The sequence below is a fragment of the Panthera pardus genome, unplaced genomic scaffold (assembly GCF_024362965.1).
Source record: "Panthera pardus isolate Hobbes unplaced genomic scaffold, ASM2436296v1 HiC_scaffold_4, whole genome shotgun sequence".
Lineage (NCBI taxonomy): Eukaryota > Metazoa > Chordata > Mammalia > Carnivora > Felidae > Panthera > Panthera pardus.
In genome coordinates, this window is record NW_026526969.1 from 7,337,781 (window position 1) to 7,350,559 (window position 12,779).

Here is a 12,779-nt window from a genome sequence, read left to right on the forward strand (position 1 = left end):
ATGTGTCACATGCACACTCTCGTCTTCTTTAATAGGGGGTGTGGTGGCTTAACGTTTTGATGACTTCTGGTAGTGATCGTGACCTGCAGTCTGTTGCAGCTTTGGTGTGGCTGAGCCCCGGGGCGCCTTGCCTTTGCACTAAATGGCCCTTGGAAATGGCTCTGCCGGTTTGCTTTCAAAATCTGCTCTGTTCTTGCTACTGCTGTTCTCCCAGCCTCTAAAGGCACTCCCACCTGCTGTCAGCCTGGCCTGGGTGCTCGGGGGTCCTGGGTCCCAGGGAGACCTTCCTCCCGACTGGCTGTAGGCCCTTGGGTCAGCTCTGTTCCCTTTCCACGTCCCTCCTTTCCCCTCTTAAGATTAAGGAGTTGGGCTGGGAAGTGTGACATTTCCTTTTGCTCCAGTATTACAGTTTTCAAGGTTTCAGGGGAGCCCTGCAGGAAGGTACCCGGCGGCTCCTCAGCTTTCCTGTGTCCCCTTTGCTCCTCTGAGAAGAGGGGAACAGTGGACATTTGTACTGCGCTGTGGATTGAGCCTCACAACCACCCCAGGGGCCTTTTAGAATTGTTCTCATCTTATGGATAGAAAAATTGAAGCTCAGAAAGGGTACTCGACCAGGCCAAGGGCACACAGCTTTAAGCTGGAGCGGGTGCTGTTAGCGGGGTCTCCAGAGCCCCCCGCCCCGAGCCGTGTCACATTCCCCATACTGCACGTGCTGCCCGGGGTTGCTGATTAGTGCTGGCTCACCCTGTGGGGAGCTGGTAGGAGGCTATGCATTTCCTTGGTCCAGCCTCCCAGCCTTGCCCTTTGCCCAGGGGCTGTCCAATCTCGCCTTCACAGAAGAGTAGAAATCCTGGGGATAGTCCCAGACAAGAAAGCCAGGTTGGGCCTTGTAGGTAGACCCAGGAACAGGGGAGGCCCCGAAGGTTGCCTGAGCCCATGACTAGAAGGGCTCTACCTTCTGGAATTCCTTCACTTCTAGAACCTAAGAATTGCAAAGACCGTCAGAGATTATCTACCTTCCTTTAAAAAACCCAAATGGGAGGCGCCTGGGTGGCTCAGTCGGTTAAGCAGCTGACTTCGGCTCAGGTCATGATCTCGCGGTCTGTGAGTTCGAGCTCCGCGTCGGGCTCTGTGCTGACAGCTCGGAGCCTGGAGCCTGTTTCGGATTCTGTGTCTCCCTCTCTCTGACCCTCCCCTGTTCATGCTCTGTCTCAAAAATAAATAAAACGTTAAAAAAAATTAAAAAATAAATAAATAAAAATAAAAAAAATAAAAAACCCAAATGGAGAAACAGGCCCAGGAAGGGGGTGGTGGTTGCTCCAAATCAGTTTAGTGGAACCAAACCCTAGCGCGGGTGGTCTGAATGCCTGGCTCTTCCCCTGCATTATCAGAGCACTCCGGAGCCAGGTCCCTTGTTCCCTCAGGCTTGAGTGTAGCTGAGGCGGGGGCCACGATGTGAGTAGTGTGGCCACACGGGTTATTCTCTTTGGGGAGAACAATCAAATGAAAACAAAACAACCTCTTTCTTCACTCAGACAAATACCGAAGTGCCTGCTGGGCTCTGAACCCTGTGCGGGGCCCTTGGCAGCTTCAGGACCAGCCGAGTGAGAGGTTCTGGTTTGGAGCAGGACCAGCCAGCTCCATGTGGCTTTCCACCAGTGGGATCTGTGACCCAGGGCAGTGGTAGGGAAGGATCTGTGGCAGCTTCCAGGAGCACTGTGGGAACCAGGCAGGTTGTTGGTTCTCTGGCAGCTGTAAGGGCAGCACAGTAGATGGGAACTGTCCGACATTTCCTGAGCGCCTTCCCAGCCCCAGGCCAGGCCCTGTGGAACAGACGATACGACCTGACCCTGTCTTTGGGGATTCTGGGATTCTGCAGGGACTGTGCAGAAGTTTCGGAACCCTTCTGGTGTGGTCATCTTTAACGTGGGCAGGATGGGCTGGAAGACGCGGGAATTGGGCCGGGGTGGGGGGGGTGGATTGTCAGGCGTTTCGGGCCATCTCCGCCAACCGGTCTCCAGTGTGGGGCTCTTCCCAAACCAGAGTCATGTAGATTTATTAACACTTGAGAAATAGAATGTCTTAGAACCAGATAAATGACTCAAACATAGTTACTGTGGGAAGCAAGACCCCCATTTAAAAAAAAAAAAAAATCCAAAAAGAAATTCTTCTATTTTGAACTGGTTTTAGGTTTATAGAAAAGTTAAGAAATAGTGAAGAGAGTTACCATATCTCCCTCCCTTGACTCCTCTCATAAACATCTTTCATAACCATGCTGCAGTCTTCAGAACCCGGGAATGGCCATGGGTGCGTTCCTGTTAACTAAGGACTTTTCTCGATTTTCACCGGTTTTTCACCACTGTTTCCATTCTGTCCCAGGATCCTGGGGGACCCCACTTTGCATCCAGTTTTGCTTTCTTCTTCCTTTCCTCCCTTCAGTAGGAGTTCCTCCTTTATCTCCCATAACCTTGACACTTTTAAAGAGTTACTTTGTCGAATGTCCCTTAATTTGGGCTTGTCTGTTGGTTTCTCATGCTTGAGGTTATGCACTTTTGGCAGGAACCACAAAAATGGTGTTCTGTCCCTCTCAGAGCACCATTTCTGGGGTTCCTGGTGTTGATTGGCCCTATTACTGGTGATACTGGTCTTGAGTACTTGTTAGAGCGGGTTGCTGCCAGATTTCCCCTCTTCAGGTACCATAGAGCTCTTATTCTGACAAAGTGAGTGGGCTCAGAATTCTTTTAGGATTGTCTTCAGAGTCTGAATTGCCCAGGAAAACATTTTTTTTTTTTTTTGACAGTTTATGCTTCCTTCTTGATCGCTTGTAAAAAGCGGAGGCTCACCGCCAGCCCCCCCCCCCCCCCCGCCCCTGTTCTCTCCCATCACTGCTCTGGCCCTGCCAGCCGATGCTCCCCCCACTCGATGCCTGGGTTGGAGTTTGACGTCCCCACTTGATTTTTGCGGCGGTGGTGGGGCTGGCTCTGGGCTTCACATCCTCAGCAGTCAGATTCTGTAGGTTAGTTTGGGTCTAAGAGTGCTGAAATTCAGATTTCTTTGATTCTCTTTCCAGACATCAGGATCTTTTTAATTAAAAGAAAACCCAGAAATCCTCACTCACACAGAAGCAGCCATGCAGAGTGAAGCTGCGAAGTGGCCCCGGCAACACCAGCGAATTCCTATCTTGGTCTTTCTCTGGCTCTTGTTCCTGCTAAATCGGCTCCTACGTTAAGCTTTGTTCTCTCCTCTCCCCTAGTGCCTCCCTCCCCAGCGGTCCTGCCAGCAGCCCTGGGAGCGTCCCTGCCGCTGTGCCTGTGCAGATGCCGAAGCCCAGCCGGGTCCAGCAAGCCCTCGCAGGTAGGCACCCTGCTGGGTTCCGGGTTCCAGAACAGACCACCTGGCAGGGGGCAGGATGCGGAGGTGGTGGGAGAATGCATGGTTGAGGGAGGAGATGGTGGGGTGGGGGTGCCGTTACCTTATTTCTTCTCACGGAAAGCCGCAGCCGCTCCCTAGGGGGCGGTGCCTCTTTTGGGTGACGGGTGACAGTGTACATACCCTCAGCGAGTGGGCCTGGGGCCGCTCCTCCTCTGTCTCTCCAGGGGAGTCCTGCTTGATATCAGTGGGAACCATGGTGTGGACCTTTCCATCTTTTACATTTTCACGTCACTTCAATTATGGTTTGAGTCACTGTTCTGTCCTGAGATGCTTTAGGCATTTCCCTAAAGGGGCCCTTTGGGGGAACTTGCAGCTATTTTGGCTGCAGTTACGTTTTGAATTAAGTGGCTTTGTGTCCAACTGGATCATTTGTTAACCATACATCTTTGAACTGTTTTTTAGATTCCTTTTATAGTTTAGGGAGCTACTGAAAGTTACTTTTTAACTAATGGGAAATGCAATGTGTTATGGAAAGCTAGAGGGGAGGAGTGTAGTGAGGTTGAAGCAGGGGAATAAGATAACCCGAGTCTGTGTGTTAGGGTGAGTCACCGTAGTAGACAGTGGGAGTTCGAGGGGACAGGCCCGGGGCAGGGAGACCCGTGTGGAGCCCGACACGATGGCTCAGGGGAGCCGTGGCAGTCGTGGAGGTAAGAGCGTCTGACTTGGTGACTGGGCGCACCGCGAGAGAGAAGGAATAGAAGGAGGCCCGGTGTGAGGCTGCTGATGTGGTGCTGTAACACGTCATGATCGTTCTTGAGGATCATGTAGGGGCTTTGCATGTGTCTTCCTTCACTTCTTCCCAGTAACGGCTCTGTGAGGTATGAACTTCTATTCCTATTTCATACTTGGGGAAATAGCCTCAGAGAATTCCAGACACTTCCCAAGATGAGCCAGTCAGCCCTTGGTAGAGCTGGGACTCAGCCCCAGGCATTCTAGGCCTCAGCACCTGGGTTCTTAGCCATTACACTGTGCCGATCCGGAGTCTGGTGGGAGCGCGGGGAGAGGTGGGGGGTGCTGGCTGTGGTTGTGGCCCGGCGCATCTGTCCTGGGGGCAGTGGGAGTTTGGGTGTGCGGTTCAGAAGAACATTCTGGAGTGGAATGGGGTGGCCTCTGCCCCCGTGGGGGGATCATATGAGCTCACAGAGACTGTAAGTGGGATTCTGGGAAGAGCCCTTGAAGGAAATGGAGGGACCAATCAGAAAAGTGGTAGAAGACAGGAGAGGGGGCCCCTCTGGAACCTGCTTCAGCTGCTCAGCCATCAGCCTTCTGCGGGGACAAAGAGAACAGTGAGCAAAGATGTGGTGACTGGAAAGTTCCTCCTGAGTTTAGGTCTTCTTGTGGCATCAGATGCCATAGGTGAGTCAGACCTGTGTGTGTGTGTGTGTGTGTGTGTGTGTGTGTGTGTGTGTGCGCGTGTGCGCGCGCATGTGTGTGGTGGTGGTCTTGTTGGAGAACGGTTGTAGGTGAATAGGCCTGGCCTGCATATGGCCCAGCTCCATTCAGCACTGTAATCACTAAGGTTTGAATACAGATGTTATAATAACTTTTCTAATATTTTTAAGTTTATTTATTTTGAGAGAGAGAGAGAATGAGTGGAGGAGGGGCAGAGAGAGAGGGGGACAGAGGATTCATAGCAGGCTCCATGCAGACAGCAGAGAGCATGATGCGGGCCTCGAACTCACGGACTGTGAGATCATAACCTGAGCCAAAGTCGGATGCTTAACCAACTGAGCCACCCGGGCGCCCCCGTAATAACTTTTCTAAACGCGTCTCAGAAGTGGTCTGGGGATTGAGTAGCACTTGCTCCCTTTCCGCTGCTCTTGAGGCTGAGGACCTTCTCTGGTCTGTATCCCAGATTGTCTCCAATGTCCCCTATCACCTTGGCTCTCAGATCGATGCAGGAGGTAGGTAGGTCTTTTAACCTCCATTTTACTCACTGGGGAAACCTCAAAGATTTAGGAACTCGGTCACAGCGAGCACGGAGTGGAGACTCAAGCCACTGGTCAGATGCCTCTGACCACAGCCTCTGAACACAGCCTCTGGCTTGTAGTTGTTGGTGGGACCCTAGTCTAAAGTGTCAGGGAAGGAGAGATCCTGAGCCAGCCTCCAGGAAGTAGGGTCTGGAGAGCAGAGTGCTGTCTTCCCTGCACTGAGCGCTCTGTGGGTAGGTTTACAAGCAAGTGGTCATCTACACTGGGACAGGAGGTCCACCAAGGAGCCACCTCCAGGTCAGGCCTTAGTGCCTCAGGTGACAGCTTCCCTGGCTGCAGCATGGCCCAGCCCTCTCCTTGGAGTTTTCTGCTTTCACAGCCTGCCCAAGCCCAGACAGCCAGGAGGAGTGGGGCTGGCCGGGCAAGGCCAGAGTCAGGACGGGCTTGGACCTGAGCCCCGGTCACTAGACAAAGGGCCGACCCCTGGTGTCAGAAAGAAAGTGATTGTACATCTGACCACGACAGGGACTGCTCTCTCGGGGGCTCTGACAGATAAGCGGAAATCCTCTCAGAAGAGTGGAGAAGCTGTGGCCGTTCAAGCTGCTACAATTATTTGGGGATGTGAGGAGTTTGGGGGGTTGTCCCTGAATTCTGCTGTTGGGAAGATGTGATGGCCCCCTCTGGGTGTCTCCCCACCTCATCCTGTCCAGTGGATGTTGCTTTTGCGAAGTGTGGGTGTGGGGTGGTTCTCTCACGTTCTTGCAAGAAGGCAGGCCACAGAGCAGGGGCTGCTTCTCCGCAGGCTTTTAAGTTGAGACTTCTGTGTCCGTGACTTGAATTCAGGGGAGGGGGCCTGCATTGACCGGAGCAGAAGTGTTGTTCATGCTGGCCTCACAGCAGCCACCCAGCAGCATTTGGGGATATCTTGGTTCCCCAGCAGACAGGTGCTGTGAACACCTCCTGTGACCGGGCCCTGCCCTGGGTGTTCAGTGCAGGGAAGACAGCAGTCCCCAAAACAGGTATGCGAGTCCTTTCAGGTAACACTAAGTCGGGTAAAGGAGGCAGAGATGGAGGGGACGTGGCTCTTGTAGATGGGGTGGTCAGGGCAGGGCTGTCTCCTAGGAGACACTTGGGGAGAGGTCTGGTAGAAGTGAGGCAGTGGATGTTGGGGGAGGAGGTCATGGTCAGCACAGAGGCCCAGGGCTCTACTAAGGCATCGTTCCCGTCCCCTCCATCGTTCTGTCCCCATGCCTGCTTGTCATTATTCCGTCCACCGGACGGTTAGGTTCAGACTCACATCTGAGCTCAGAAGCACTCAACCCTAAGATGCTGGTGGCATTGCATTACCTGACAAGCGAGCGCCTGGGGTGCAGCCGTGGTCTTCTGACGTGCACTTTTGTGTCTCTTGCAAGTGGCTGCCACGGCACCCCCTGCCTGCCTCTGCTGTGCTGCCCGTGCCCAGGCTGCTGGCTGGCCTCTGCTTCTGTCCCTGACTGGGCATGTTTGCCACATTGCAGTCTGTAGAGGCCACAGTGGCTGGCCCAGCCAGGTCCTAGGGCCGGGTTTCCCCTCACCCATCTGCGTTGCCCCTGGAGTGGGCAGCACCAGCTGTGGGATCTCCACTTCCTATCCCAGGCTGCCCGCAGGGAAGGTGGCAGAGTGGAACCCAGAGCTCTCCTGGGGAGGAGGTGGTTTTGAGCTAGACAGAAGGCAGGGGGGACTGGGTAGGGGTGCTGTGGACAGCAAGGTAGGCTGAGGGTGTAGTAGGACTACAGACTGCAGCAGGAGGACAGGCCATGTTCCACGATGTGTCAGGTCCTCAGGGAGCAGTGAGGGGGGAGAGTCCGGCGAGGGTGTGTGTGGAGCACCAGGCTGAGGAGTGAGGCCTTTCCCCCGTGGGTATGCCCACCCTGCTCCGTCTGGGGCAGAGGGGCTGTTTGAGCCCTGACCGAGGGCACGAGAGGAGGAGGCCACGGCCCGGGACCCTTGCTGCTCCAGAGGAGCAAGGGCCCTGGGGGTGCCTCGGTGGGAGAGCAGGTCCCGGGGCCAGCATTCCTGCCCGCCCACCCTAGCAATGGCGCTGAAAACACCTAGACAGGCCAGATGGGGGACAGGAGGCAGACAGCACCCCACTGGAGGCAAGGTGACCAGGAGCCAAGAGGGCACAGCTGGGGGAGCGCAGGGGGTGGACTGGGAGCTCGAGACCCCGTCCACATCTCCATAGCTTGGCCGCATCCTTCCGTGTCACCGCCTGCTCTCCTTGCTCCTAGCACAGGGAGACCCCACCCGGAACTGCTTAGGAGGCTTCCTGGGATGGCTTCCTGCCCTCTGCCCTCCTGAAGCAAGCGGCCTCGCCCCACCGCCTTCCCCGCATGCTGTGAGCGCGGGCTGGGTGGTTGCTTGTACAGTTAGCTGTGGAACTTGGGGCCGGGGCTCCGATGAGCCGGGCGTTTCACTGGTTCCTGGCCTGGAGCTTAGCCCAGCGCGCCCGACTAGGCCCTGGCAGCCTCGAGCGGCTGAGTCCTCAGGGAGATCGGTGGGTCCTGCTGGCCGTTGACAGTGCCACCTGGACTCAGCCAGGGTTTGTGGACGTCACATGCTGAATGACTCCTTCTAACGTTTCTCCCCTCTCTGCATGTCTGATCTCGCACCCCGTGTAGGCATGACGAGTATTCTGATGTCAGCCATTGGACTCCCTGTGTGTCTTAGCCGCGCACCCCAGCCCGCCAGCCCTCCCGCCTCCTGTCTGGCCTCTAAAAGTCACAGCTCAGTTAAGAGATTGAGGAAAATGTCCATGAAAGGTAGTTCCTGCTCACAAATGCTCTCTGGCCTCTGCTAAGCCTCCAAGTCTTGCTGCCTCTGACTCTCCTGCATCGACTGCTCTTCTTTGACTCCTACGGCCCTTCTCTGCTTCCTTTACCCCCCAGGGGAGGGGCTCAGTGGCCCTTCTCCCTGCTCTCAGCACAGAGGTGGCCCCCAGAATCTACTTAACACACACAGTTGGCACAGTTGGAGCATGAGGGGCCTGTTCTTGAGGACTCTGTGACTCTATATGGGGTGAGGCCGGCTCAGGATGGGGGTGACTCTGTCCCTCCCACCGGGGCCAGCCTGTGTCTCAGGAAAGGCCCCCAGCCCTATTTGGCCTACTTCCGAGGGGTCTCCCACTGAGCACCGTGCTGCCCATCACACGGCTGGGGAGGAAGGGGTTTCAGAACCGTGGAAGGTGCAGTGAGTTTTAAGCAGACTTACATGAAGGAGCCTGTGGGTAGTAGGTTCTAAAGCTGCCATTTCTAAAGCTGATTGCGGCTCTGCCTCCAGCTTTGGGCTGGAGACGCACAGACTGCTGAAAGCCCAGTGACCTTCAGGACGGTGGGGTGAGCAGGGAGCATGGCTCTGGCTCAGCCAGTCTTGGGTTCCAGTCGTGGCTTCTGTGCTCACTGCTTTAGGATCTCACGCCCGCGTCTCCATTCATGAGCCGGTACCTCCCACTTAGCAGATTGGTCGTGGGAGGAATAGGAAATCCACACGTGGGGTGCCTGGCACAGAGTGATGGGGGCTGCTCTGACCCTGGCCCACCATCTGTCTAACCCTGACCCCGCAGGTGGCACGGAGGCCCAGGGAGCGGCAGGGCTTCATACCCAGTCCCCCGCCTCACCCGGGTCCCCGAAGTCAGGCAGGCCTCGGATGTCCTGACCCACTCCCCTTTTCCTCTGCCTTGGAGGTAGAGGCAGGTCTGCGGGCAGGGCAGGCCAGGAGTTTCCTGAGATACTTGGGCTTCGCCGGGAAGGACACACGTTCTTGGCAGACCCTCTGGCCTTTCTGGGCTCAGGTGTCCCTTTCTTGGGGTTGGTGGTCACCTGGCTGGCCCCCTTTGAGAAACACGGCTCATGGGAAGCTACCTTCGGTTCTAAAAGGCTGCCCGGGCAAAGGCGAGTGGTGGGCAAATGGGATGCGGAGCTGAGCCAGAGGTGGGCCCAAGGCCGGTCCTGGCAGACGGGGTCTTGGGATCCTTCTAGAGACTGACTTGTAGCCACCAGGCTTTTCTAAAACGCCTCTTCCCTAAGTCCAAGTAGAGTCGCAGCTACGAGGACGGCCACTGGTGCCGGTGGTCATTGTGCTTTGGCCTGACTTTCTTACCAGTGACCAGTCAGTGGCTTAGAAATCTGTGTATGTGTCTGTATGTGTACTGGGTGGGGGAGAGGGGTGTGTGTGTGTGTGTGACAGAGTGTGGGGTGCATGTGTGTGTGTGGATGTATGTGGGGTACATGTGTGAGGGGGTGTGGGTGTATATTGTATATGTGAGGGGGTGGGGGTATATTTGTATGAGGGGGTGGGAGATGCGTTTGTGTGTAAGGGTGTGGGGAATGTGTGTGTGGGGGGGGTATGGGGTATGTTTGTAGGGGGTGGGGTGTGTGTGTGTGGAGCAGGGGGAGAGAGGGATGGGGTATGTGTGTGAGGGGGTGTGGGATATGTTTGTGGGGGATGGTGGTATGTTTGTGTGTGTGAGGGGGGTGGGGAGTGTGTGTGTGTGTGTGTGTGTGTGTGTGGGGAAGAGAGGGTGATATTCCTTTGCCAGTCGCTGCCTTTTAGGTATTAGCGGTTCATGCCTTCACAGCAATCACAGTTTTGGTCAGGGTTAGGTTTCTGTTTTTAGGTGAGGGAACTGAGATTCAGGTGACATGATTTGGTCCCAGCACAAGAGCCAGAATCAAGCCTGACGTCGCCTGCTCCCAGCCTCTGCTCCCTTCATAGCTGACCCCTAGCCTTCTCTGGTTTTGAGGCCGCTTGGCTGTGGAGCTGTCAGGCTCGTATGTCCTTGCGGCCATAGGCTGGTGGCTATGAGTTTGAGTTCAAACTGGGTCCTTCGGGACTCAGAGGCTAGGACCAGGAGCTGCCTGGTGACCTGGAGGCAGGATGTGGAGCCCTGCCGGGGTTGCTTTCCCAGGCCACATTGGTCTCCCTGGTCCCTCCTTTCTGCCCCTGCACGGCTTTGCTGCCATTCTCTGTGATTCTGCCACTGCCTCTGGCTGGAGAGCTCCCCCCACTCACCCGCACCCCGCCCCGGGCCTGGCCGGATCTCTCGCCCGCTGCGGGAGTTTCTTGTTTTTGGGGGCATGGGGGCCGGTGCTCGTGCAGGTGCAGCGTCATGCGCATGTGCACAGAAGAGTGGGGTGGCCAGGGTGCCCCTCCTGCTGCTCCTCGGCTCCTTCCCAGAGTTGGGGTGTCACTGAGACCCCACAGTCCAGGGACAGGCGAGAGAAAACCGGGGTTTGTCATGACCCTGTCAGCGTGGCCGTCATCCGCAGTCAGTGGGCATCTGTGTGCCGCGGCGGTGGGCACCCGCTGCACGTTCGGCTCCTGAAACTTCTCCTGCCTTGGCTTTCGCACCAGAGTGATGACAGTTGAGTGAAACAGCGCTGCCGGGACACTCCCCACAGTAGTTTGTTTTAGAAGCTGCTGTTTGGCTTTTCTGTGTGTCCTCCTGAGGAGCCTGGGTCCGTCTAGCTTCCTGACTGAACGTGCACAGGGACGTGGTGGAGGCCCAGCACGCGGCTCCTGGGGGCTGTGACCGGCAGCCGTCTCTGGTCCTCGTCCTGGTGGGGCCAGAGGGGGCTGTGCCCAGCAGGGCTCTGAATGGCCGAGTCGGGCCCCCCACCCCGTCTCTTCCTGCACGCTCACCCTCCTGCCCTGGCCTCTCTGAATGTCCCTCCTGGCGGCTTGTCCTCTTCCTCTCTGGATCCAGCATCCCCAGTTCGTACTCCTTGGGACACTGCTTCTGTCCTTCTCTCTTCTAGGAGGGACTCCAAAGCCAGAGCCAGAACAGGTGATAAAAAACTATACCGAAGAGCTGAAGATAGCCCCAGATGAGGTATGTGTCACGGGAGCCATGTTGCCTTTGGTTTCGTTTGGAGACCAGGAGTAGCGCCAGAGAAGGATACCAGCCCTTCCTGTGCCGCGGGGGGTACTTCCCACAGTGCCTCTGGGTGCTGGCCGTGCTCCAGGTGCTTGGGTTTAATCTCCCAGCCTCCCATAGGAGGCTGGCCCTACCAAGAGGAGGCAGCCTGCACTTCAGAGGCCTGGATTCTGATCCTAGCTTTGCCGCCAGTGAGCAGAGCTCCTACACAGGCCTCTGGGTGCTCCTGTCCCTGTGCCGTCCTGGTGCCTGGAAGTCCTGGAGGCCAAGGATGGGAGAGCCTGCCGCACTCCCCACGGGCTGAGTGGCTTTGTCCCCATAGCAGTCCTGCCCCTCTGGCTACTGGGAAAGCCAGCCAGCCTTCCTGTAATTACAGGGCCTGCCAGACCCTCATAGCTGCTTGGGCAGGACCGGAGCCTCTGTGCTGAGCCTTGTTTCAGGGGCCGCAGCGCCACTTGTCTGTGATTTGAATGGGGCGTCCTGGGGACTCTGGACAGTGGGTTAAAGTGCGGTCATGCCCGTGCGGAACCGAGGGCTCTGCCCTGCCTCTCCCCTGCAGCTCTGGCTGGTAAAGCTTTAGACAGTGACCTGGAGGCCGTCTTCGTGTCTCCCACTTGACAGCATACGTCTGTGTCCTTGTCTTTGCCCTTGTGCTCACCCGGCATCACTGGGCCGCTCTGTGCCAGCCTCCTGCCCTCCAAGCTGCCACCTGTACAGCCTGCACGCAGCTGTGGTCCTGGTGGTGCCCCCACTGTAGAGCACCTCAGCAGGGTCCCCTGACGTGTGAGACGAAGCCCAGCTCTGAGCTTAGCCATCAGAACCTTCCGGGACCTGGTCCTGTCCCACCGGTCTCTTACACCCTACTCACCCCTTGCCCCCTGCAATTACCACCTCCCTCCCCAAACTCTGTGCTGGTTCCTGCTTCAGAACATCCTCTTCCCTTTCTCTGGAATGCCCGTTCCTGTGCTTATCTACCCGACAAGGTCCTTTCCCCTGTGACACCCAGCTTGGGGGGCACCTCTAAGGAGCCTGCCCTGTTCTGCCCCCTCTCCCTGCCCGTGCCCTGTTACTGCCAAGGCCCCCATGTCCCCCATGCTCACTGCTGCCTGTTGTCTTCTGTACTACAGTGAGCCCTCTGAGGGCGCAGAATCTGGGGACTCCTCTGTGTTCCCAGCTATGTTCCCAGCTGTAGAATTGTCCGTAATCCTGGCGTTTTCAGCAGACAAAGGCTTTTTCTTTCCCTTCTCCCCTTTTGGCGCAGTGGGCCCTTGGTGAGCGTGCCCTGTGTTGGTCTCCTTCTAGGACTGCATCATCTGTATGGAGAAACTGTCCGTGGTGTCCGGGTACAGCGACGTGACCGACAGCAAGACCATTGGGCCAGTAGCCGTGGGCCGCCTCGTCAAGTGCAGCCATGCCTTCCACCTGCTCTGTCTGCTGGCCATGTACTGCAATGGGAACAAGGTGCCCACACGTCTGACCCCAGGGTGGGGGTCGGGGCAACC

General features: G+C 56.6%; 1 protein-coding gene across 3 annotated transcripts in view; it reads left to right on the plus strand.

The window, feature by feature from the left end:
• DTX2 (deltex E3 ubiquitin ligase 2) overlaps positions 1–12,779 on the plus strand; it is a 35,822-nt gene that overhangs the window by 19,127 nt on the left and 3,916 nt on the right. For 2 of the 3 annotated variants that reach the window (XM_019421628.2, XM_019421629.2), the window contains exons 5-8: positions 3,254–3,354; positions 8,024–8,164; positions 11,159–11,232; positions 12,580–12,738. In XM_019421628.2, the coding sequence (XP_019277173.2) occupies positions 3,254–3,354; positions 8,024–8,164; positions 11,159–11,232; positions 12,580–12,738 (475 nt within the window). The remainder of the gene's footprint in view (positions 1–3,253; positions 3,355–8,023; positions 8,165–11,158; positions 11,233–12,579; positions 12,739–12,779) is intronic. The other variant, XM_019421630.2, reaches the window with a different exon arrangement.